At 39.2% G+C, this 25,651-nt stretch overlaps 1 protein-coding gene across 3 annotated transcripts in view; it reads left to right on the forward strand.

The window, feature by feature from the left end:
* The window catches only part of LOC119652334 (hemicentin-1), a 447,036-nt gene that overhangs the window by 295,870 nt on the left and 125,515 nt on the right, over positions 1-25,651 (forward strand). For all 3 annotated transcript variants that reach the window (XM_038056346.1, XM_038056348.1, XM_038056347.1), the window contains 2 exons: positions 687-822; positions 10,771-10,907. In XM_038056346.1, the coding sequence (XP_037912274.1) occupies positions 687-822; positions 10,771-10,907 (273 nt within the window). The remainder of the gene's footprint in view (positions 1-686; positions 823-10,770; positions 10,908-25,651) is intronic.

Genomic DNA, 25,651 nt, shown 5'->3' on the forward strand with positions numbered 1-25,651 from the left:
AAAATATCATATATTAGGAAAACAGAGTCTATTTGCCAGAGCAGAAATTTACTTCAGCTTAGTTTGCAACTACCATGAAAGCTAACATCCTCCAATTTACCCTTTCGGTACTTCCTATAAGCACCTAACTCCGATGTTCATGTTCCTTCCCCTTGTTCTTGTATCCTGTTCACATTAATTACTGTTCGCTTTTCCGAAACTATGGATCCGATTCTTGTTCCAGTTCTCAGAAAGTTGAATAATGCGAACGTAGTGTCCCAGTTTCTGCCTTGAATTTAATTAAATAGGTCTGTGAAAAGTGGATTTTTAGTCCGTTTAATATTCCTACTAAATCCAAAGTGCTATATTCACATTTTGGGTTGAAATCTTCAACGTCAATTTCATTCGCAGTCCCTTTCCATTTGATTCATATCTGGGGCTAATTCAGCAAGCTGTATTACATACTCTTATACTACATAGTATTGTTCCTCCCATCGTGTCGTAGACAATAAAGAAGCATTTCGTACAAAATTTCACATAACAATCATGAGGGAAGTTCAAATTCCCATTTTCTCCCACAGAATGTAGCCCAGCAGCTTTATTTTCGCTCACAACATTACAAATAGAAAATTGAGAAAGTTTTAGCTTTTGTGTTTGTATTTGTCTCTTGCTCATCTTCTTTTTCTACTTTGTTCGTTTTTTTCCAGGATTCCAACATAACAGTGAGCATCCTAACACTTAGGGTAACATCCGAGAATGATGGAGCAGAACTCACATGTCGAGCCTCAAATCCGTGGTTCTCGGGGGAGTTTGTCGAAGACACCAGAGTTATTAGTGTAGCATGTAAGTATGAAGGTCCTTTTTCGGGGAATGCATGTGCTTTCTATTGCCTGCTCTTATTTGTTTTGGGGGCTGTTCTCAAACATGAGTGGCCATAAACACATATGGATGTTTACGTACAGCGGCAAAAAACAATTTCATCTGCAAGTGCCTTTTTGATTTCCAGCTCGGGGAAAATTAAAAGAAAAGTAACGCAAAATATAAACTTGCTAATTTGGAAGCATTCTTCCCAGTAGCTCGACATAATGGACGATTTTGTGAGCCCTTTTGTTTGCAACAAGGAGTCTTTAATTGACAAAATAGGTAACTCAGAAAACGCATAGTTTCCGAAGCACGTGCGGAAATTTGGGTTTTAATAGGACAAGTTTGCCCACATTAATCCAACGTACTTTTTTGTATTTTTTCGTTTAAAGTTCAGCCAAGCCCAACAGATTAGATAAGATAAATCGGAAATCGTAACTTTCTCTTCATTTCCAGAATCTCGCATTATAGCAGACTTGTCATAGATACTTAGGCTTTTATTTAATGCTAAATAATTACAGTGCTGAGAGGGCTTCAGAGATAATTCCCCGTCATGAAATTGAAATAAGTTGTTTGTTTTTTTTTTCGAAGTCTATTCCGTAAAAGCTTCAAGTTTCTTGCAATCTTACCATACTTTTCAGGAGATTTAAACGGATGTTATCTCCTCAGATGCTTCCATTTCGAAATCTGCAATTTCATCTTCTAAGCAATGGGAATACTTTCGAAGCGTTAGAGAATACCTTTGTATTGTGATCAGTCACTGAAAATGTAATAATTTGATCTGGTCCTATTATTTTTCCCGCAGTAGACGGAGAACTGATTAGGAAGAAATGAACATTACTCGTTGCACCAAAAATTTAGCTGGAAATGGTAGGATTGTTGTCGGTGAAGTGAACGTCGGTCAGAAGGCTTATTGGAAGACAAAAATGGCGGGCTGTCACACTTGTCATGAAAAAATGTTGACAACTTGCACGGCTTAATATTTGGACAGATATATAACAAAGTGTGGGTCTTGGGTCAATGCAGGAAAAATATTGTCAGAAGGTTAAATGGAACATAAAGGGCTGTCAGAAGGCTTAAAATCACAAAAAACACGTAAGCCTTTTAGTAATTTATTAGCAGTTACCTTTCTCACATGAATTTTGAAAAAAAAACTGCCAGAAATTATATAAAATATGTAGGGTGAGGAAAGTGCAGTTGGTGTAAGTGTAATCTAACGGTGTTTCTAGCAATTAAATTATTGTGTAATTGTAATCTAACGGACTTGCTTTTGCTTTTCGTTGGTACTATTTATGCGAAAACCGCTATTTCGGGAACCACTTCCCTTCATCAGTGTTACAAGTCTTAGAGACTTATTCAGCTAGTCCTTTAAAATGTTGCAGATAGTTTATTCTACCATATACAAGAAAAATATGCAAATTCCGTGTGTGTTTTGCAAATTTAACGCGTTTGACAGCCCTTCCACTTAGTCTTCTAACAATATTTTTCCTGTATTTGTGGGTCTATGCTGGATATATATGCTAAAATGCAGTCGTACAGGAAGTCAGTTTTTTTTACGAACCTTTGTCTTCTAGTAGCCTTTCTGACTGTCCGACTACTGGTTCACCGACAGCAATTCAACCACTTCTAGATATTCTAGAATTTTGAGCCGATCGGATGTTTTATGTTTGAGTTAGAGTTGCAGCAAATTTGAAAATTATCATTCCGAGAAAAAGTGTTTGAAATATAAATTATATATGAAGACTTGATTATCTACCATTACAACGCGTATTCTGCTATTGCTGGCGGGTAGAACTCCCCTTACTCGTCTTCAGAAAGAGCATATTCACTAAGGTTTTTCTTGTTTCTGTTCCAGTCTACTTTGAAGCGTCGTTGCTTCGTCTATGCGCTTGATAAATTCTTTGCTTATTTTTGTGCGCTGGGTTGCCAAAATAACTACTAGTCACTCTCATTATTCATAACATACTCAAAATACTTTCGAAACCGTCATTAAAGATTGGAAAAAGAGGGAGTTGGCAAGTTGAATAGTTTTCGCTATATAATTGAGACGTTTTCGAGCAAAGTGCCTGAGCAAACCTCTATAACTTTCATAGTGATTCTATGTATTGCCCCCTTGATTAATTAATATTTATTAATTAATTATTTAATTAATCAACACGCGTGTTTTGCATATATTATAGCGGACAGTAGCTCGGTCTCTCTTACTGATGTACTAGTAGTACCATATTTAGACGATCTCTATATCGTAGAAGCGATTCTCCCACAAAACGCTTTTTCAAGGCGCGGACGCTATGTTCTGTAAACCCCTACCCCTTCACAAGTATTCGGAGTTATAAATTTAAATAGAATTACTAAGAATATGCCAACATTTGGGATTGTAGCATTTTTTCATGTCTTTTGTTGCTTTACTTTCTTTAAAAAAAGCGGTGAAAACAACAATTGCTGTAATTGTTTTATTTTGATTATTTTCATCCGCATTGAGCTTTTTGGTTTCAAATAAAAATTGTAGTATATGTCAGTTAGACAACTCAAGTTTATAACCTTGAGCGGAACAATGTCAACTTTTCATTATTTTTAGAAAAAAATCTCAATAGCTGCTTGGCTAATATAATATCCAAATTTGATTGAATTCCAATTAATTTTTCCTACTAAAAGGGATTTCCATAAACATACGTGAAAATAAGCCTTCTAATGCGGTCCCCCGTTTCATTTTACATTATTAAGTTATTTTCTATGAATATAACTCTCAATGCGGGTAAAAATAATCAGGATCAAAAAGTTCGCAACTGTTGAAAAACAAGTTTTCAATTTTCACCACTGTTTTTTTACAAATACCGCAAAAGAAAGTACCCTTCAAAATATGACATCATCCCAAGTGTTGATTCATTTTGTTGGTAATTTTATGGTGAATTATACTTCCAAGTTTCATAATGATCGGTTTATTACTTTTTGAGTTAGCATTCCCGCAAATGTGAAAAATGTCATTTTGAGAAAAACGCGTTTGAATAAAAATGCTTTGTAAAGTCGCCTTTCGAATAAGAAGGCAGCGACCACTCATACTTACAAACAAAATACTGTTACAATAAATCCAATTACACTCGTCGAAGGGACGTCAAGTATTACATAAGGAGATAAAGCGACTACATGCTGGGCGCACGAGCCTACGGTTTGCCGCTCATCAAATCTGAAGGACCATAAATTTCGCAATAAATTTTCTCAAAATATTTCGGGAAAGCTAAGTTAATGATCTATATGATAAAAAAAACGATTCCCGAATGAAAACCTCCTAATGCGGTTTCCCCGTTTCATCAATTCAATCAATTTTCACTTAATTTGGGATAAGGTTTGATTATTCATTGTAGTTGCGGCAGAATCGCCTTGGTATGTTAAAGGTTAATACTATGATTACATTTCCACAATCTGGCAATATATTATTTTGAAGAGATTAGATTGTTGTTAGTCTAGACGGGGTCTATCTATTTTAGGCTTCCTCCAAACTGCAATTTTTAGTTTTCAATGTAAATATATATTTCGGGAGCAAATTACCCCCTTCATCAGTACAAAGCTAGTTTGGAGGAAGCTACCCCATGTCTATCAATATATTATTATTAAATTTTTTAGCAAAATCGGCATGGGGCTTTATGTAGATATGTGATATTTGATATTTTTGAACTTTTCAGTTGCTTACTGAGTATGAGTCTTGCTTCATTTTTAGTCTGCACAATTTGTCCTCCCACTCTCCTATTTCCCAATCAATAACAAAAATAAGAAAGTTGAACGTACATAATGAAACTTCTTAGTTGATACCCCATATATATATATATATATATATATGTTTGCTTTACAACCATTGGTGGAATATAGCGCATTAATCGTTCGCGATTATCTTAAATGCCCTTCAATATTCTCCATGATTTCACGAGAGGCTTGCACTCATTCATTTTAGGAAAGTGGATTCCATTGCACGGCGTAGCCGGTAATGCTATTGTCGCCCCTTTTTAATCTGTGACCTATCCACTGGTACTTCCGATCACAGTGCGAACCAAGTTCTTGGTTTGAGATAGCCAGTGTAATCCGATATGACACAGACAGGTGTTGACGACTGACTTGAAACCTTCGAGTGAGAGTTACTTTGCATGTGCTACTCCCAAATAGCAACAAAGAAAGAACAAGCATAGAACAGTCTCAACCTGATCTTGGTGTTGAGATAACTGCATTTCCAGATTAAGAACAATGCAGCGAAAACAGATCCACGCTCTTATTATATCGGGCAACATCCAGTTCGATGCCACCATCCACGGAAACCACGCTTCTTAGATATAGAAATTGGTGGACACCTGTTGATTAATGCAGATGGCTAAAATACGATGACCAGTCAGACTGATAATCTTGGTTTTGTTGGTGTTTATCTTCAATCCAATTCTACTTGCCTCTCTTTTCAAATCCAGAGCCATTTGGCCAAGGTTCATGACCTCCTGAGAGGGCGAAAATGTCCTTGTCTATAGAATTCTTCTACGTCCTTCGGGCAAGGCAGCATGCAGAATTTCACCGATAACACGAAGAAATAATATCGCCGACAAAATGCAACCCTGGTGGACTCCGGTTTGGACCTCAAAATCCTCCGAGATTTTAACTCGGTGCAGCACGTGACATTTTGCGCCATCATATGTCGTTCTGATAATAGCTATTAGTTTCTTCTGATTAGAGTACTCCAGATATACTTTCTGTTGACGCTATTGAAAGCTTTCTCAAAATCGATGAAGAGCCGGTGTTGGTCAACGTAGGAGGATGCGGAGTGAAACCAGCCAGCTTACTTTCTGTCAATTAACCTCGCGAGATGTTCATTAATGCGTTACAGGATTACACCCCAGATGACCCCATGAAAAATCGTAGATTTCCTATTACTTTGCATACGAACCTTTCTCATCCTATACACGATATATTTTCGGTCAATACCTTCGAAAAAAATATGTCCGCAGATAGAGTTCAGAAAATTTATTCAAAAATTTTTAAAATTTTATGGGATAGAATATTCCGTTTATTTTTTCCAATGGAAGGAGGTGAAAATCTTAAAAGGATGGTGCTGTGCCAAATTGTAGCGCTGTGCGGGATTCTTAACCACCAAAACCACCCGACTTCTCCGGCTATATTCTCGTGATTATTTCCGATCTCTTCATTCCTTCTACGAGATTATGGCTCCAATAACTACATCGCGGGCGTCGTTTAACCTCCCTCCTGCATTCGCAAATCCCAGACCATGGAACATAATACGTTAGGATCCTTAGGTGTAGCGGCATTTAGGACTGTCCGGGGAATCGTCTAATCCAAAGCGGCGCAAATATTCACGCAATGAGTATAAACTGGTATTATGCCAATCACAGTGGAGCTCTCAAATCAATGCGCGTCCGGAGAGGACCGTGGAACTATTCCTACACGGCATGCACTCATGCTAAATCTCCAGGACCTTTATACCCTTAGAAGCTAAACTTAGCGGCTATCATTATCCCCGGTATCTAATTATTCATTTTGAAGTGACCTGGTGATTGCCAACTCGAATTTTCACAGTATTACATTTCTTGCGTTGTATTTTCATAATATTAATAAGTAAATGGTAACCTCGAAATGACCAACAAAGACGCTATCCGTTGAAATCAAGTGCAGCAAGTCGGGAAACCGGAAGCTAGACACTTCAGGTATAAAAGGTTGTGTGTCTTGCTATGTGAAGGATAATAAGAGCATGACAGGTCCGTGTGCACATAGTTAAAAATGTAATTGCCCTCCACTTTTTAAAAAGCCATTTACACAAATAATTTGATCTGGAAAGCATTGTATTGATGGCAGCCAACCTCACACGCCTCACACTAGGAACTCAATATTATTAACAAATATGAAGGAGCCAACCTACACCAGATAAAAACAAGTCCGAATACCGGCAGCTTGCGCTTCAGGTATTAAGGTTTTGTGTTCATCTTTTGTAAGAAACTTCAATGCACATTTTTCTCTCCATGTATAGCTACAAATCCAACATATTCCTTCACATTTTTCCAAACTACCAGACATACGTACATACTACAGCCCTAGATATTATGCTTACCCTAAGCAAACAAACTGCCTATTTCCGAATACTGTACAAATATATGCACGTATATAAATTGATCGTACTCATATTTCCGATTTACTTCGTGCACAAAAGCATACATATGTATATATATATAGTTACTGGTTTAATGTACACTATATCTATCTGAATTATACACTACTCGCAAACTTCATTAGCACCCATATATTATACCTCCATATACATATGTCTGTTTGAAGTAATTGATATTTATATGCAAATGTCTAAAGAACTAAAACAAAATAATTCTTTCCGACCCCATTCATATGAACTTACTTCGTTGTGGTATTGACGAATTGATATGAGATGATGACGGCATACACGTTGTAGAATGCACGAAATTCACTAAAATGGCAAAGTTTCACCCCCTATAACTTTGTTGATAATAGTTGGATTTTCTTCAAACTTGACTAAATTCTGCACTATGTCCTCCTTTCCTCCAAATTTTGTAGTTCTAGCATGAACTTAAGCGGGGTTTCCGGCTAAATTTCTAAAATATGCTAATATACTATTATTAACTTTACTTATGCAGATATCGGAACCAGATGTATTTTGATTCCTAGATTTCGTAGAGGTGAACTACTGTGATTTTTTTCAGATTTTTCGGTTGGATAGCTTCTGAGGACGAGACCTGTTGCATTTTTGGTGGTCATATTTTGAGCCCTCACTCCCCTATGTTTAGCCCAATATCAAATATGGAACCAGTTTCGAAAAGTACTAGTTGAGCCCTTCCATTTAGTATCCCACATGGCCACATTTTAAGAAAAACATTTTGCACCATCCATTCACATGTATGGGGAGCCCCCTTAAACTTAACACAAAGTGGCGCCACTTGAGGCATGTAAAGGGAACAACATGAAAACAGATTTTAGACAAAACCTTAAAAAAGAGAGCACAGGGCTATCGTACGGAAGGTCGCGGTCCAACTTTCACTGGTGAATGAGCACCTGAGTCAAATCAGGGTAATAATCTCGGGCAAGCGCAATGCTGAGCACATTGCCGCCTACAGTGTACTGTAGTGTACTGTTACGGTCTTGAATAAAGTGCTCTAACACACTTCAAAGCCCTGATCCAATATGGATTGTTGCGCCAACGATTAATATTATTAAAAAGATACTGCATGGCCGTCTACACAAAACAATGGAATATCATCAAATTTATCACAGAATAGCATCAAAATATTTCCTTTTCCATGTGACAAACTTACATGCAAGGTTTACTGAGGGGCAGCATCACCATAATGATCCCAACTTCCTCTCGGAAATTATTTGATACCCGGCCAACTTGAACCCCAACTCCAATTTAAAATTGCAACCCATTGTGGCGTAAAGCATCACGTTTGTTGGGGTCCCTTCCCTTTCGTGTGAAACAAACTTTTATTAAAATCGACTTAAGGTCTGCCTTGTGTGTTCGTCTGTCCGTCTGTCTGTCTGTCATACCTACTTTTGCTCCGAAACGGCTGAACCGATTGTTACAAAATTTGGTGAGAACATGTGGTCTATGTGTCGCTTAACATACAGTGTCGCTATTTTGTGTTAAGTTTCTTGGCGTTCAAGTTCCCATACATGCTGTGTAAATGTTTTGTTACAGAATATAGTCAGGTGGGTTATCAAATAAAATGGACACGATTAGTACTTTTCGAAGTTGAACTTACTCCTGACGTTAGGTGAAACATAGGGGGCGAAGACTCAAAATGGGTTTCGCAAGAAGTAAAACAGGTCTCGTTCTCAGAACATATCCAACCGAAAAATCTGAAAAAAATAACGGTGATGCATGTCTACAAAATTTAGGCGTCAAAATATATTCCGTTCCGATATCTGCACAAATAAAGTACGATAATAGTACGCTACCATATTTTGGAAATTAGTCTGAGACCCCCTTAAGTTCATCCTAGAAGTACAAAATTTGGAATTATTTTAGGCGTTACTATAGGCCATAACTTTGGAAAGCTTAAACGCAACCAAACTCTTATCAATAAAGTTTTTGTAAGTCAGATTACTGCATTTCATGTAAATTTGTTGCATTCTAGGACGTGTTTGCTGTCATAATCATATGTATAAAGTGAATTTATACGAACGGTCAGGTCCCTGGAGACACTTTCGCTTTTAGCTTGTTAAAATTTTGTGTAAAGCAACACCTCATTAAAATCGATTCACTGTCCGTCTGTCTATCTGTCTGTCTGTATGTTTGCCACACGCACTTTTCTCCAAAATGGCTGAAGCGATCCGAACGATATTTGGTGAATATACACATAACATAGATTTACGTGCAGCTTAAAGTTACAGTCCTTATTGAAAATCTGGAAATGCAGGTATTTCAACACCAAAATTAATTTAAGACTGTTCTGTGCAAGCATTCTTTCTGTTTTGCTGTATTGGAGTAGCACATGGAAAGTGATCACCAGGCTAAAAGCCTTTGTGGACGGCTGTCTGCGACATCTCATTTTAATACGAGGTCCACTCTGCAACGTGGGAACTCTGTGGCACGAAAATCGTGAAATCTTTACGTTACTAGCCTGCAAATTTGTATCCCTTTTAGTCCTCTTTTACATCAAGTAAGCAATACTCTTGGTGATTTCTGAATCCCCTCCATCTGAAAACAGTCACTATCTCAGTGAGGTGAAAATTTAATAAATTAATTACGAATATTATTAATAAGGCACCTACCCTCTGAGCCGCCTAGGTGTGAGACGGTCATCCAATCTATAGTGATTTTCCACTTATTCTTTCTCAAACGGATTTGGACCGTCTGTGGCGGTGTCTGCCAAAAGTCAAATAAGAGTTAAATGCATTTTATTGATAAGCTCTATCTGTTCTAGCCGTAGTTAACAGAACCAGCTCATTCTGCCCAAAGCATCTTTCGACCGATACCTTGCGTTTATTAGATCATATTTATGGGCTTTCCTGATATCGCAGATAGCCCATTTCCGTATGTGTCACTTCGAATTAACTTGTGATTGTATAAGGTGTAAATCAATTTCTCCTTTGGCTTATATTACTTACCGTTTGCGCCAAAAATGCAATCAAGCCACTAAATATACCTAATGAAGCAAAACGCTCTCAAGTTACTAAGATCAAATCTTTTTCGACCCCACTTCTCCTCCGTTATTTTCCAATTAACATAGGCGAAGGATAGCTGCATATTTTTCCTAAGCTACTTTGGCATTTGTCCATCCACTGGATAGGCACGCGAATTCCTCGTTGCTGGATTTTTTTGAAAACCTTTTCCGAATTCCCTTCTCTTCAGCATCACTGATACTTAATTAACGACAAGAGCTCAACTTCTCCGGAATGCGAAGCTCTCCCTAGTAGTCTGCGACGTAAATCTAATCAGGTCAAGTTGATTTTCTTCTCTGGATTATTTTACGAAATATATGAAAATTCGGTGTGAATTTCTGCAAACAGTCTCCATGCAGAGAAAATTCCAGGCAGCAAAACATCTTCTGTCAGTTCTCGAGGAAGACAAGTTCAATTACTTGCAGATGAACCTTTTTTGTTAAATATCTATAGACAGCAATAGAATAAGCAAGATGCCATGGCAAAAACTTCCTACAGGACTCACCAGAAAAATAGTGTTATTCGTGTGCATGACTACGTGTATTTGTGAATTATGGCCATTCAAGCAGTGTAAGCCCTCCATCACGTCGGACGCCTCTTTGTGCAAAGCTGCTATCCCGCTAAGAATAGCTGCATTAGAGACGATGGGCCGAATCCCAATTGCACTCAGCAGAAATCCGACGTCGATGCCTATCTGCTCCTGTCTGCGTAGTAAACCATGTACTGAATTCCCTGATTTATTTTGCTCCATTGCAGATCCACCGACTGTGTCAGTGCATTTGGCGAACGAGGATCCGAGCCGCGTGGTGACCAGAGCTGAAGGGCAAAACGTGACGCTAAAGTGCAGGGCGGATGCCAGACCACCCGTAACATCATTCTCGTGGTTCAAAAATGTAAGTGAAGTCATATCATATTTCTTGGTCTTTCTTAGGAAAAGGATGATGACGGCGATGACGACGATGATGATGATATCCAAGCCCATGTTTATTTCAAATGGGGATGTATTATTTTTGTGGAAAATTCTTATCTATTTTCTCATTCAAGTCGTCGTCGCTATCGTTCCATTGTGTAATTGTGCTTTCGGGGGTGAAAATGGGTTTCGGGTGAAGTTGTTGATGATAAACGTTTCACAAATTGCTGTTGTCAAGTCTGTAACTTTCAGAAATATATCTCAAACAGCGGGAGATAATACATGTCGACATCTTTGTTCTATATACCAACGCCGTGGACGAGGGGACGTAGCTCGGAGTCGTCTGCTGTGTTAAACTTGAGCCAGTCCTCAAAAACTTTGAAAATTCTGAATTTGAAAAGTGAAGAATAGAAAAATATGGCGGTGAAAAGGAATACTCCAACCTATCCTTACGCGTCCAGTATTGCAAATATTCGCGTTTCGCTTTAAACGCATCAGAAAATTTCGGGAGAAATACGGAAACTGAAAATACTAAACTACTGAGAGGCTAAGTTCATTTTACTCTCAACTCCTTTAAGCACTTTTTAATGCCTTGTTAGATTTCTGAATTTTTTGGCACAATATTTTGTAGCGAAACCATGACAACAGAGATGCAAAATAAATTCAATTACATCCTATGAACCTTGTGTAAATACGAATCAACGGAAACAGATAATAAATTTGCATTTCATATCAATGTGCATTGACCGCTTATCATTAACAGTTGAACATTATTTTATATTCATTGAACAATTTATAAATGCGCAACAGGTTAATGTCCTTAATTTGCAACTCATTGTCTTTCAAAATCAATACCCATCACGCCAGACGCAAAATATGGAAATGAATAACAGAATTTCGCATTATGGAATTCGGAAGATAATTTATTTACCAACAAAATTATGGATGAGCTTTCAAATAATTAAACTCCAAAACTGAAAAGGTTCAGCCTGGACCTTTGCACTTGGAATGTAAGAATCGGATGATGGCCTTCCTTCATATATTTAATAAGGGAGGATTTTTTTACATAAACGAAGTCGATAAGGTTGTATCTTCGTGCATTTGCCTCAAATTCAGACATCAATCAACTATTAAAAAAATTGGTCAGGGTAAACCTCAGAAAAGGAAGGCGAGATGTTTGTATTGGAGTGAAATAAGAAGGGGAATAATAATAATAGTAGCAAGGAAAGCTAGACCTGGTCCCTTTTTTGTGGCTACCTAATAACTACAGTATGTCGGTGAAGCCTATAACCGAGAGGAACTTTTAAGATGTTTACTAATTCTACCTGTTTCAAACTGGCACTTTATGTTGAGTAGCTACCTTAGTCTGATTTGTAGAAGTGCTAGACATTCCCCCAGAATATGCGCAGAAAGTTAATCACACCTATTCATGGCGGAAATATACTAGTGTCCTTACTTATGGTTTAAAATTCGTTTTCCTTGGAACAGTAGCCACTGTGCCTGCTTCTTGTGTTATAAGGGATCCGTCAGTTGCTGATTTAAGTCCTGTTGTTCCTTCGTGCTTCAAATTTCTTCTGGAAATTAAATTTCATTGCCATATAATCCCTATGTTTCACCTGAATACTACCTCAATCTTCCTTCCGATCTAGGCATTTAGGCAACTCTCCGCCTCTCTCATACTCCCGGACGTTGTGAAGGTTTCCCTCCTCGTTTGCATTTGTATGTAAAGACGAAAATAAGTCAACCCCAGGAGGAGGCCCCAGAAAGGTTTGAACATATCCTTATTGCCGATCTGGAAATCAACATAGCTTATGTAGCCTTCCGATATATGTTCCCGATATGCGTTTTCCAGAGCAGTTTTTGAACTTGTGCAATTTCGAAATATTTAAGCTCTGTCTTTCGTTTGGCTTATATAGCATGCACTTTAATGGTTCGCAAGTAAAAAACACTTCCTAGTCCTGTCTAGTGAATGGTACAATGGTGACCTTAGCTGAAGTGATAGGCGTGTAAGCTGTCCCCATATTTACCTCTACAGGTAAATATAATACCGTCAGTGTAAGCCTGGACCTCTATTCCTTGTCTACAGCCTTGTTGAGCTAGGATGCTGCTGTGGTTCGCTTAATCTCTTCTCAGAATTTCCTGAAGCAGTGTTCGCTTTGCTTTTCTGATCGCATTGCTGTATATTGACAATGCACTTTTGTTCCTCGGTCAGTCCCCGCTCTGTTGATGGATTCTAGAACTTCTGTTCCCATTGTGACGGGGTTTCTTTTCGACCGTGGTACATCGCAAACAAACAGAAGATCCTGTCCAGTGTATGAACACGTCACACCACTATATTATACAGTTCTATATACCAAAAATAAAACAGCTGTTACAGCCAGATAATGCAGCAACTGTCGACAAAGCCATACTGCCAGTTCTCGAGAATAAGAAGTGTATGAAACCCTGAACCAAAATACGCTACCTGTTCAAAAATAGGAGCAACAACAAATGAACTTTGTAGATAACATACAAACTCGAGCTAGCTCCCCTAATTTATCAGCCTCATCTATTTGGCCTGGAGTGCGATTTGCTGATGTAGTGTAAAACCACACCAAAGAGGAACCTGCCGCTAACAGTTCGAAGCAAGATTTATCTCCTGTTATTGCTGCACTGTCGAATCCGTTCATGAATACTATCAGCACCATAATCCAGGAACTAATAAAGAGCAAAACTATGATGTTGCAGATTCTTTTAAATAAAAAATAAATACCATCCAAATTGCTCGTTCGAATACAAACGTCCTAAACCAACAAAGAGCTGAAACTATCCTCTTCTTGAAAACTCATGACATTGATTTGTATCTAATATCATTTTTTATGATGCTAAACACTCTGGAGATAAAGCGAGAGGCGGATCAACGATTTTGATTAAACGCCAGCTGTGTGGCAGTTTTAGGCAGCAAACTTAACCACATATCAGTAGGTCAGTGTAATTACTGGCCGATTTATATCAGCAAAATTCCAGACTTTGGGGTCTCAACTATATATCCCACGCCAACAATAGTGCAAACAATTTATGAGCTATCGTCAGACTACTCTCCTGTAATTATCACGGTGCAAAATCTTATGTACAATAAATCTCAACTTGGAGTGACGAACAAATCCACCAACTGGCGAACATTCAAAAAGGAAATCAGCTATAGTGTTCTTTAGAACGTTCGATTAGGGTGTGACTATTCATTGTGGAAAGCAGCTAGCAACATTATTAGGCCCAATAAGAACCACCGTGGCAAACTGGGTTAAAAGTAATAAGAACAGAGCCAAAGTATTCGCAGCCCACTCGGAAAAAATATTTCAACCAATCGATCCTCAAATGTCATTTGAACTTCCCAGATGTCTAATTAGCACCAAGCTAAGCCACCTGCAAACTTCCCTGAAAGATGTTGAAAGCATCATTGAAGAAAAAGTCAACCGTAGAAAAACTCCAGCGTATGATTTAGTTGCTTCCATCATGTTGAAGCCGCTGGTAATAAAAGCCCTCAAATTACTGTGTTATGTGTTCAATGCAATCTTGAGAATCGAATAATTCCCGAATTGTTAGAAGAATGCAATCATAACAATGATTCCCAAACCTGGAAAGGATGCCATGCAACTCAACCCATAACGACGGATTAGCCTTCTTCCTACAATATCGAAAGTATTGGAAATGTTACTACTCCACAACCTATTGCCAATCCTAGCAGATATCAACGTAATACACAAATTCGGATTTAAGAAACCGAACAATAGAATAGAACAAGTTTCTCTTGAAGGCAGAAGATATAGTACAGCAGTACCTCTGGATGTCGACAAGGTTTGGCACGCAAGTCTTATTAGTAAAATCAAACGTTTATTCTCTGGCTGTTTCCACAATGTGTTAATATGGTATTTAACGGTGCGGAGATTTCAGCTGAAATACAAGGATATTCTCTGTGAACAATATAAGATCAGAGCAGCAGAGAAGTGCGAAGGGGAGTATCCTCGGTGCTGACCTGTACCTTGTCCCCAAGTGAAAATCAACAATATGACTATACCTCAATCGGATCACGTATTTCTTCTAGGGATACACCTCGATAGAAGGCTCACCTGCAAACAGCATATAGAAGCAAAAAATTAACAACTTAAACTTAAGTTTTATAATTTTCCGTGGATTCCTCACAAAAAATCACCACTTTCTCTGAACTGTAAGTTGTTGATCTCCAAATCGATGCTTAAGCCTGTGTGGACTTATGTGATTCAACTATGGGGCTCCGCCAAACCATCTAACACCAATCTGCGACAGCGCCCTCAGTCTAAAGTTCTGAGATGTATATCCGGCGCTCCCTGGTATTTCTGCAACGCATATCTCCATAAAGACTTAGCGACTAGGACAATAATGGAAGAAATTGATATGATATGATTAAACACTTAGCCAGATCAAAGAGTCGCCTCAACACAATGGCTAAGAGAATTCCGACTCATCGGACATTCGAGACGCTGAAAAGAAATGACCCCAGGAATCTCGGAAATGTGTCTGCACTTGCATAGTTTAAAAATTTTACTCTTTTTTTTACATAAAAAAATGAATATTGATCACCACTCCCTAAAAATTTGGTTTTAATGTAATTTGAAGAAAACAAACAAATGTAAAAATGAAAATGATTCAAAGGAAATTCCCGGCAATATCATGGGATTATCTTAGTTATATACTAGCTTTAATAATTGAAATGTATTTTAAGTTTCTAATGGTTGCAATCAAATAATAAACATTTCTTCCAAAAAAGAAACCAGTGCCTTCAGTTCCATTCCATTCCCAATATCACCTCCCACCTTTAGGGGAGCCATATTATTACTCAGTTGCCATGTATATAGGGGTCCCGATCTGCTCTCCTGGAATTCCCTACTATTCTTTCTACTTCACAGTTACCATTAATATTATTCTATGATCGGAAATAAAAGATGTATCCAGCACTCACCAATTTTTTAGTAGCCAATTGGTGCTGCAATCTCAATGCGCTCGTTGGATGCTTTGGTGTTTAGTCTAAAAACATCAATTTTAAAACACTGTTCTTTACTGCTGAGCATCCGACTACATATATGGGCGATCTTACAATTGTTTCGCACCATCGTTATGGTTTAAGACGAGGCTATTACCAGGACCTTAAATACGGAAAATTGCTTGCTTACGTATTGGCTTCTATTGACTATGCGTGACAATTGGAATTAGTTAAAAAATTAAATATTAAAAAAAACAAATGTTTCCTCGTAGAACCCTTGTGCCAAATTGTCAATGTTTCATACTGCTGCTTATCGATACAAGGTTGTTAAGAGCATGATATACTCCCTATGGTTTCCCTCCTTTTGGCAACATATGCAAGTACGCCATGTAACAACTGTTTGACGGATGCGACCATCGTGCAGTCTATCACCTCTTCTTGTTAGGTAAGCTGAATTACCTATTCTCGGAGACAACCATTTTGAATATTTGAAATGTCGCGGTTTCTTGAAATGCAATTCCGTTTGAGGAATCTCGCCAGATGCTTCCACACCTTCTCTACTGTTTTGCGAGATTGTTCCTGGGGCGGCCAAATCGTCGGCCAACTTAGCATAGTGGATTTCACTTCATACAGTAGTCAGCAATCGAGTTGTCGCTGTGTGACCTATCCACTGTCACTTCTGCCTTTTGATGAACTCATCCATGGAGAAATAACATTAGCACATGAGAGTCTCAACTTGAACTTAGTGCTGAGATAATTGCATTTCCAGATTTTAGACAAGGCAACGAAGGCGGATTTAGCGCTATTATTGTGTGAAGCGATATGCAGTTCAGCGCATCATCTATACAAACCACGCTTTCGATAGATACAAGAAGTCCTCCACGTTCACCGGGTACTGCTGCTTGAAGAACGGCATTCATAACAAGAAAAAATATCGGTAACAATATACAATCCAGACGGACTCCGCTTTGGACCTCAAATTCCTCTTAAATTTAACTTCGATGCAGCACGTAACATTTTGCGTTATCATATATCGCTATGATAAAAGCTGTTATTTTCTTTGGAATGCCCTCCTGCAGAGTACTCCAAATACACTCTCTCTTGACGTCGTCCGAAGCCTTCTCGGAATCGATGAATTCAAAAATAACTCGACAATCCAATTTGAACGGGGCCTTGCAGCATGTTAGTGCATTTCATTCAAGACAGTACTCAATACTACAGTACTATGCCACACTGTAGGACGCAATGTGATCAGTATTATTCTCATTTGAGATTTAACTGAAGCACTCATTCACTGTTGAGATAACTGGTATCCAACATCGAAGGAAATTTGAACCATGGCAATTTAGTTCTACAATCACAAAGCAACTAAGCCTGTTCCTTGTCGATTAAACCTTCGAGATGTCCTTCAATATACTCAAGGATTCAGTTAGCTATTATCTTTCCGATCGTAGGAATATACCCGTCAAATTGTTGCACATCGACGCAGGTGCCTTTTTTTGAAACCTTGAAAATCACTCCCATCTTCCACTCTCTGGGAAACAACAAGCGCAACTACAAATTGCATTTTAGCCGAAATTTCGCATGGTATCGTGGCCCGAGTACGTGACGCTCGCCATCGCTTGCCGCAACCAACGGAACCTTCATTCCTTTCTGGTCATCGATTTGCTTCCACGATCCCGCTCAGGCAGATATTGGGATGCGAAGAGAACATTTTTGATAACCGCCTAATGCTCGTAAATTTTCCCAGGCGGGGTCTTCAAACTTTGGAGAAGGGGCAGATGCAACAACCAAGTGAATGTATGCGATGGTGATTCCCCTATGCATGTTATCGGCATCCAGATCTTAAATCAACTGCTGATCGCAAAGTGGTTAATCAGATTATTCAGAACCCCGCGCTCGAACGATGTGCCACTAATGAGGAGGCAGTGGAAGCTGCAGAAGTACATAAACCTCCCACCATTATCGTTCCGGTCGCGAAGAGAGCCCACCTTGGCATTCAGATTACATCATTATCACAATGTCGTCTTTATAAAGCCTCTCTTGAGCTGCATGTAATTGCTCATAGACCCATTATATCAGAAATCTCCGTTCCTTCACTGTGCAATTTTGATGCTCCGTAACCAATCTTGCAGTCAGATTCCTATCAGAAACGGGATCTAATATCAAGAAAGCACGCCTTTCGGTAGCCGTCAGTAACTATCCGACACCGAATTCGCATCTGCTACCAAGCTACCCAGAGAAGAAAAGCACATTCCGGTAAAAAAGAGAAGAGTACACTCCCGAGTTGCACCGCTTAAATCACTTGCACCCAGAACACCCAGATTATATCGTTGGAATTCTCCCTCTACCTCTACCGATACCGTTGTCGAGAAGCGTGTGTACATCCTAGAAAATAATTATTGGCCGTTTTCGATAGCCAATTATCATCTCATCTCTTGAGGTCAGTCTCTGTTCGAGACGTTATTGACGTGACGATAAGTAGGAAATACTGTCAATATATTCTTAAATCTCAAACCGTAGGGCTCATGTTTCAACATGGTTGCTTCCAGCAATTCTGACATGAAAACAGAAACAGTCCTTCCAGACCTGATTCCACAAACTGACATGGAGCCAGTTCCGTTCAGTCTTTAGCTGCCCTTTCTTCCGCTTGTATGATTAAAGGTGTTCGACAAGTTGGTAACAAGAACATTTGCTCTGTAGTCCCTTCGCTGATGAGTTCGAACATGTGCATGCTATCCTCTGCGCGTTGATTCACTGAGGGGAACCGCAATAAAATTGCTGCAATTTGCTCTATTTTTTATGAGTCAAGAACCGCCAGAGTTCTTCACTCTACAAATGACAAATGATTCACTAGTTTCCTGATAGGATTGAGTTTCAGTCTTTCTAGCAAGAAATTAAGCATCAAGTGGTGACAGCCTCTGAACACCTTCAGTGTCAATTGTTTCAATACAAGCTGTAACCCATCGTTTGCGGATTCATTTTCCATGACATTCATGAACTTTGCCTTCCAATTCTGAAATCAACGCCAGGGATTTCATTCATCTAACATGAGGGCATCTGTCTTTCTGCGAGCCCTGAGTTACGAATCTCCGATGATATTACGATATATTGTCCTGCTCAACTCGAACTTGCGTTCGTCAGATCAGTAGGTGCACTTCAAATGGAGGAGACCCAACGTCCGTGTGGACCTCACCTGAGTAACCATTGGTTCACAATTCACAGTGTCCTGTTCGCAATGCTTCATTTTCCCTTACTGGCATTAGACAAGCTACGTCTGACTTACCAGCTTCCGTTTCATCCAGTTCCGGGTAAGGAGGAAAAGGTTCCAACAGGCAGAATTTGGCTTATAACTCCATCTCTTGGTAGCTGGTGTTTCTCCCTGCAAAGCCTTTCTCTTCCGCTTCCTAGGCTTAGAAACTTAGAAAACTCTTAAGCTGGTTTGAACAATTCTGAAATTGCCTGGAGAATTAGCTTTTCGAATTCTGTTGAGAAAATTTAGAACTTGACTTGCAAAACCTATCTAAAAAGTTGGTCAATCATTAACAATAGTAAAATCTGACACAAACACTAATGTTCCTGGTGCCTAAGTAAGCAGTAAATAGTTCGACTTTGAGCCTCTTTCGCAAAATAGTTACAATTCCATTGCTACCTAGGTGAGAACTATTTGAAATTCAATCCGTTGCTAATTTCATTAAAAGTTGATACTTTGGCAGGGGTTACTGGGTAAAGTGCGTTCACCAATCAGAAATTTATTGCAAACCTCCTAACTATTTCAATTTGACACTTACATACTTACATACATTTTGCTGAAATTAATATGCGGGCGGTATTGATTGCGGATCTAATACTCTGCCCCCTCCATTGCAGATACTCCATCTACAATCAGCTTCCAATTAAGCCTGCTACATAGACAACGAACAAATACCACAATTTATTTGAACGTGGCGTTATTGTTGCTGTCATGTGCTGTTTTTCGCCTCAAAATGTTTGGCCCAATATCTGCGCAGATATAATGGTTAAACATAATTTCGGGAATGTAAAACACACCAAATTTAAGCACCCAGTGCTCCTCTTAGTTCCTGGCAATAATTAACTTTGACTTTAAATTGTAGCCAATAATTTTAGATATTTATTACCCTCCAATTACTGTCTTTATGGAGCCGGAAGCTTGTAAACCGTCGCTTAATTTAATAGCGGGGCGGGAGGACGAAATTGGGAGTCAAGTCGACTCGATGCGATATTATTGTCTCTCGAGTTGAAACGTTGGCTTTTCAATTGAGCAGTTAAACAACTTGGGCAAAGTTATTACAAGAGCCATTAATGGTATCAAAAGTGTTTTTATTGCGCCCGGGAGTTTCCATGGCGACGTCGAGCTCCCTTTTCTGAGCCCAGGATTCGCCGAAACGGTTCGAGTAAATAAGGAGCACTAAGGACAGTCATCTATTATTTTAAATAAACTTTGGAAACGACAATAGATCTTAATCTCATCAAAGGATAGAGAATCCATTTACAGATCCCAAGGAACGGAAGATAGAGGCACTCAATATTCCCCATTGTACCATATGGTAAACAGATGAGAAAGTTCTTATCCCGTAATCAGATCAAAGACCCTTTCGCTTCACTTTTAAAACGGTAGATCTTGAATTTATAATATTTGGATAAAATCCATTGAATAAAAATCTCGGATACCTGAGTAACCAAGTTCGAACTAGCTGGAGTTGGGAATAAAGTAGAGATGCAAAGTAAGGGAGATAAAGGAAATAAAAGGAATTCTTCGGAGCACGAGTTGCCGAGAATTTTCACAGAAAAACAATTACCAGGCTAAGACGCAGCCCATGAGCTAGAACCTCATGGCGAATCGATTAAAAGTTTGTGTGTACACTATGATTCAGATTCCGCAATTTTCAATGGAATTTTCCCATTACCATAGTCAATAGCCCATCCCAAACTGAACTTAGTCAGCGTACGAGTAAGTAAACCGAGCGCTATTAGTACCATCTCTTCAGCAACGATTCGTCCTTATTATATCTACGTCTACATCCACACGACATGAATTCGAGGCCCGAGACTGGGATGAGATGAACAAAGTAAAACACAATGTTGTGGTGCTTTTGAGTTTTTATCTTTCCCCTATTTGAATCTTATAAATTCTTGCTTTATTGGGATTAAATGCTTCGGGAAGGAACTTCGAACTGAAGTGCGGAGGTATATAGGAAGCTTTGGATTAAATCAGATTAAAATTCGCCCCTTGAAATAGTTGTGTGTCGGTTGTCAAAATACGTCGGAGATGTGAAGATGAGGATAACATTAGCAACGATAAGTGGGCTCCTGCTTCACTAATGACGGGATAAACTTATATTGTAAAATGCTAAACTCTCAGCTGACCAGAAGAATGTCTTGTCTCTTATTATATCCCGTTATTTTGGAGTAATTGATCTTTTATAGGAATCCTTTAGATAATTGTGTGAAAAGTTCTCCAAACGATGGCGTAAGTCATACTGGCGTTCAGTGTGTATAGCTGACCGGACACAGTAGATTACCATGCGGAGAGCCAATTAGACCGAAAATGACAAGCTCATTATCGGAATGCCTATATCGCAAATCAACAAATCAATCAATCATTGTTTGACTACATAAGTGCATTCTGTCAGTTGTAGGGGAGCCGCAGACAATTGTTTTAAAAGCAAACGTTTCCCCCAGAATCTCCTGTATACTTCTTCTGTCAGATGGTTTCATTGTTTAGACATTCAATTTACCCAGCAGCGACCTAGGCTATCACCCTTCATTCGGTATTCTTGATTACCTTGAGGTGTGCACTGTAGTAAATCTCTTTACTTTTCATTTTCCTTTAAATGAACGCAGTAATAATGGGTTCCATTTCATAGCATAAGCTACAAACGAGTTCGCCTTCCCAAAAGTGTGAACCGTCCACTGTGACTCTCACTGACGAAGTTGTTCATTACTTTGTGATCTCCGGGCACAATAGCCCAGTAACATGATGCGGCCATGAATTGATGAAAACTTTTGGTTAACAACGAAGATGACTTTCTATGCACTACTCCCTTATAAAAGCACAGAGAAAACATTGACGTGGAAGAGTCTCAACTTGATGTTAATGTTGAAATTCTAGATTTGTGAAAATACAATTTTTTGTCGGTGCAGTCGAGGTATCTGAGAAACGAACCCTGGGACCCTGAACTCCTCCACATCTTCTGGGCATGCTCGCATGAAGAACGTCACCGGTAATGAGAAGAAGACCTGTCGGTAGCAAGATGCAGCTCCATGGATTCAACTAGAAATTCCAAATTCATTTGAGATTCGTAGAACATTTCAGATACACTCCCCCTTGACACTGTCAAAAGCTCCCTAAAATTGATGAAAGCAAGTGAGCGGTGATTGAAACTCCGAACATGATCTGAAGGGTTTCAAAGTAGTCGGTCTTAGAGGATCCAGAGTGGAAACCATCCTCTTGGTCAATGAAGCTTTGGAGAAATTCTTTGATGCGTTTCCAATTGATTTTAACTAATATGTTTATGGCCGCAGGAAGGATACAAATGCCCTTCACGTGTCGCACTGAAGGCGAGTACCCTTCTTCGAAATCTAAAAGCCTATCCCCTTCTTCCGTTCATTTCCGCAGGAAGAACACCAAGCCGTGCGTTGTTGGCAAAAATAATTTCACTTCTTTTGGAGAAGAAGAAACCTAGAAACCTGTCCACACACAAGAGATGCGAAACTTCACCGGATGATATACTGTTCAGAATTGAGGTGAAATTCGTGTTCCACCTCCTTAGTTGCTCATTATCATGAATGAGAAACATTCTGCTAATTTCCCTCACAGGATCTTCGAAATGCTTACAGCTGTCTGCAAATAGTATGCGGCTTGCGTCATTTTCCACAGTAACGGAGCTCTAGTGTGCCGCGCGTACGCCTGCCCGCGAGCATCAGCAGAATTCTAAACTGTTTACGTTCATTAATCCGCATCCGTTTCTGCAGTCAGCCAGCTCTTGGAAAGTCCTTTTGCGAAGTGGCTGACAGCTTCGTCACACTAGGGGTAAAGATACTTTTAATGGCGGCATAGTGGTCACCAATATCCTTCGTGTTGTTTGTGCAGCAGTATACTTTTCTAATCGCTGGACGACAGTCGGATTCTACGGAATCCATGGTTATACGCATTTCATCATCACCACAGATAGGCATCTGTTCGTTTTCATCACCGAATTACACTGCAATCAACCGACTGAAAATTTTTAAATGGTTTTGACTGATCTGAATCATGTAAATGAATTGTTGGTACTGACGTTGACACGCATGTTCTGTAGTAGTTTGCCGAATGCAAATGGAAGCAACGGAATTGCTGGCTTCCTTCCTACGCGGGAAAACTGGTAGCAAATGTACACGTGATCTCCGATTAATCACCATAAGGTGGCTGTTGGAATTGAATTAAATTAGAGCGGAGTAGAGGACGCATAGGCCAATATACCTTTCAAGCAAGTTGTGTTATTGTACAACCACACAAAATGCAGAATCCGACGCAGAGCGGACGACATTGCGGTAAATTTTAGATTTGAGACATTCGTTGAAACGTCGATCTTCATCCAGGTTGTCTAATGCGTGAAGCAATCAATCATAGCTGATAGCATTGACCTAAGATATTTGAACTGGGCAGTTCACTGTTTCATACGAATCAGTCGTCCAAAATTCAGTTTTATCCAGGTTCATTCTGAGACCGTTTTGCATGAGGCAATTATTCTATTTTTGGACACGTTTATCGAGATCTTTTTTGTTATGAGGCGCTAGGAAAACATCATTTTCATTAAGAAGTGTATAGAACGCTGAAAGTTAGATGTGCCGTGTGACAGCGTCCATAATAAGGACAAAGAGGAGTGGTGAGAAGACGCTTCCTTGATGAACACCGACAGAAACACAAAGCGGTTTCGATACACCCATTACACTTCAAACTTTACTTTTCGGGTTATGATAGAGCAATTTCACCCAGCGTACGAATTTCTCTGGTACTAGGTGTTGTCGTAGAGCATACCAGATTAGTTCATGTGGCACACTGTCAAACGTTTTCCCTGTATCCCGAAATGCAACATAAAGAGGGCGATGTACTCACGGTGTTTCTCCATGAATAACGGCACAGCGTGTATTGTGTCAGTAGTTTTGCAGTGTTTGACAAACCCGGCTTGATTCATGGTTATTTAAACCATGTCGCAAATACAGTTGTGTTACGTATTGAATCTATGGGCTAGCAAAATAGAGAAATTTATAACAATTTTTACCACGTTCGCGCGGGCCCGTCCTGGCGCATCTATTCAGGTCAACGCCCTACCATTTTTCGGCGGCCTATAACTCAACACGATCATTGTGTCATTGGATGCATTTCTATACATGCAAAAGGGGGTGTACAATTTTTTTTCACCGAATATAGTCATGTTGGGTATCAAATGAAAGGTCTCGATTAGTACCTTTCGAAACCGGTCTTAGTTTTGAGATTGATGATTTCTTTAACGGCCCCTTCTCAGAAACCGAAAAATCTGAAAAAAATCATGAACCTGCTTCTATTTGGTGCCCAGACCTCAAAATACTCTCCATATCGATTTCTGTTCAAATTAAGTTAATAATAGTATATTGCCATACTTTTTGGAAAATTAAGTAAAACCCCCCTTAAATTTATCCCATAGTTATAAAAGTTGGTAGTGGTATAAAATATAATATGAAGCATATTATCCCCAAGTTTGTTCAAAATCATACTATTACTAACAAAATTACAGTAGTTCAAAGTTGTCTTACCGTGTAAATTTACAACCCGAGGTACTAAATCTGACATGCTAAATGTATATATAATACATAACGGGTTACGTACAAATGGGATAGTTCTACACTCAAATATACTCACAATAGAAGCAAACAAAACCTTTCATACCTGATGCGCCCGGCTCCGGTATCCCAACTTGTTTCAGATTAATTTGATCGTTGTGGTCTCCTCATCATATCGACCGTGAACTAAGCTAGTCAGGAGATCTCTTGGAACTGCCATGCAGTGGCCAGGTCCAGTGCTACCGTTAGTAAACAATAGATCAGCACGTCTGAAGATTAAGTCCATCAGCAACCCATGGCTTTTGCATGACGAAATTCGGTCTTTGCTTCATCCTTTAACAACTGAGAGATGCAGTGTCATCTGATTGCCATCGTTCTTCTAATTGAGGACATGACACCGAAAAGGATTTCTCAAATTCAATGATGCTGATCCAACCTTTGGTGCTCTAACTTCATTTGCATTGTCAAACCAAGTATCAGCACCTAGCCCGAGTGTTAAAATCTCGTAACGATGCCCAGTTGTTTGACAATAGAATTGTTTGTATTATTTTATTGGTATACGCTATAGGACTCCCCTGTCAAGTAGAATGATATTTTATAAGGATGCTGATATTATCATTTTTCTGTTAAGGGAAATTGCGCCGCGTCCTTGTAGAACTACGCCTCTTTCACTAGTTATGGTGTACCGGTTGACTACAGTGTAATAAGTCTATAACCCATAGAAATTTTAATATATTCCCCACTTCCAACTATTTTAACGTGGCATCTGATATTAAGCATTATCCTTGGGTACTGTCTCAGAACATGTATGGAAGTTTCGTCAAACTCCGCACAGAACCTGCATGCAGCGTCCGTAAATATTCCTAGCTTCCACTGGTGGTAGTTTAGTCGGCAGTGGCCAGTGAGTA

The sequence above is a fragment of the Hermetia illucens genome, chromosome 3, assembly GCF_905115235.1.
Source record: "Hermetia illucens chromosome 3, iHerIll2.2.curated.20191125, whole genome shotgun sequence".
Classification (NCBI taxonomy): Eukaryota; Metazoa; Arthropoda; class Insecta; order Diptera; family Stratiomyidae; genus Hermetia; species Hermetia illucens.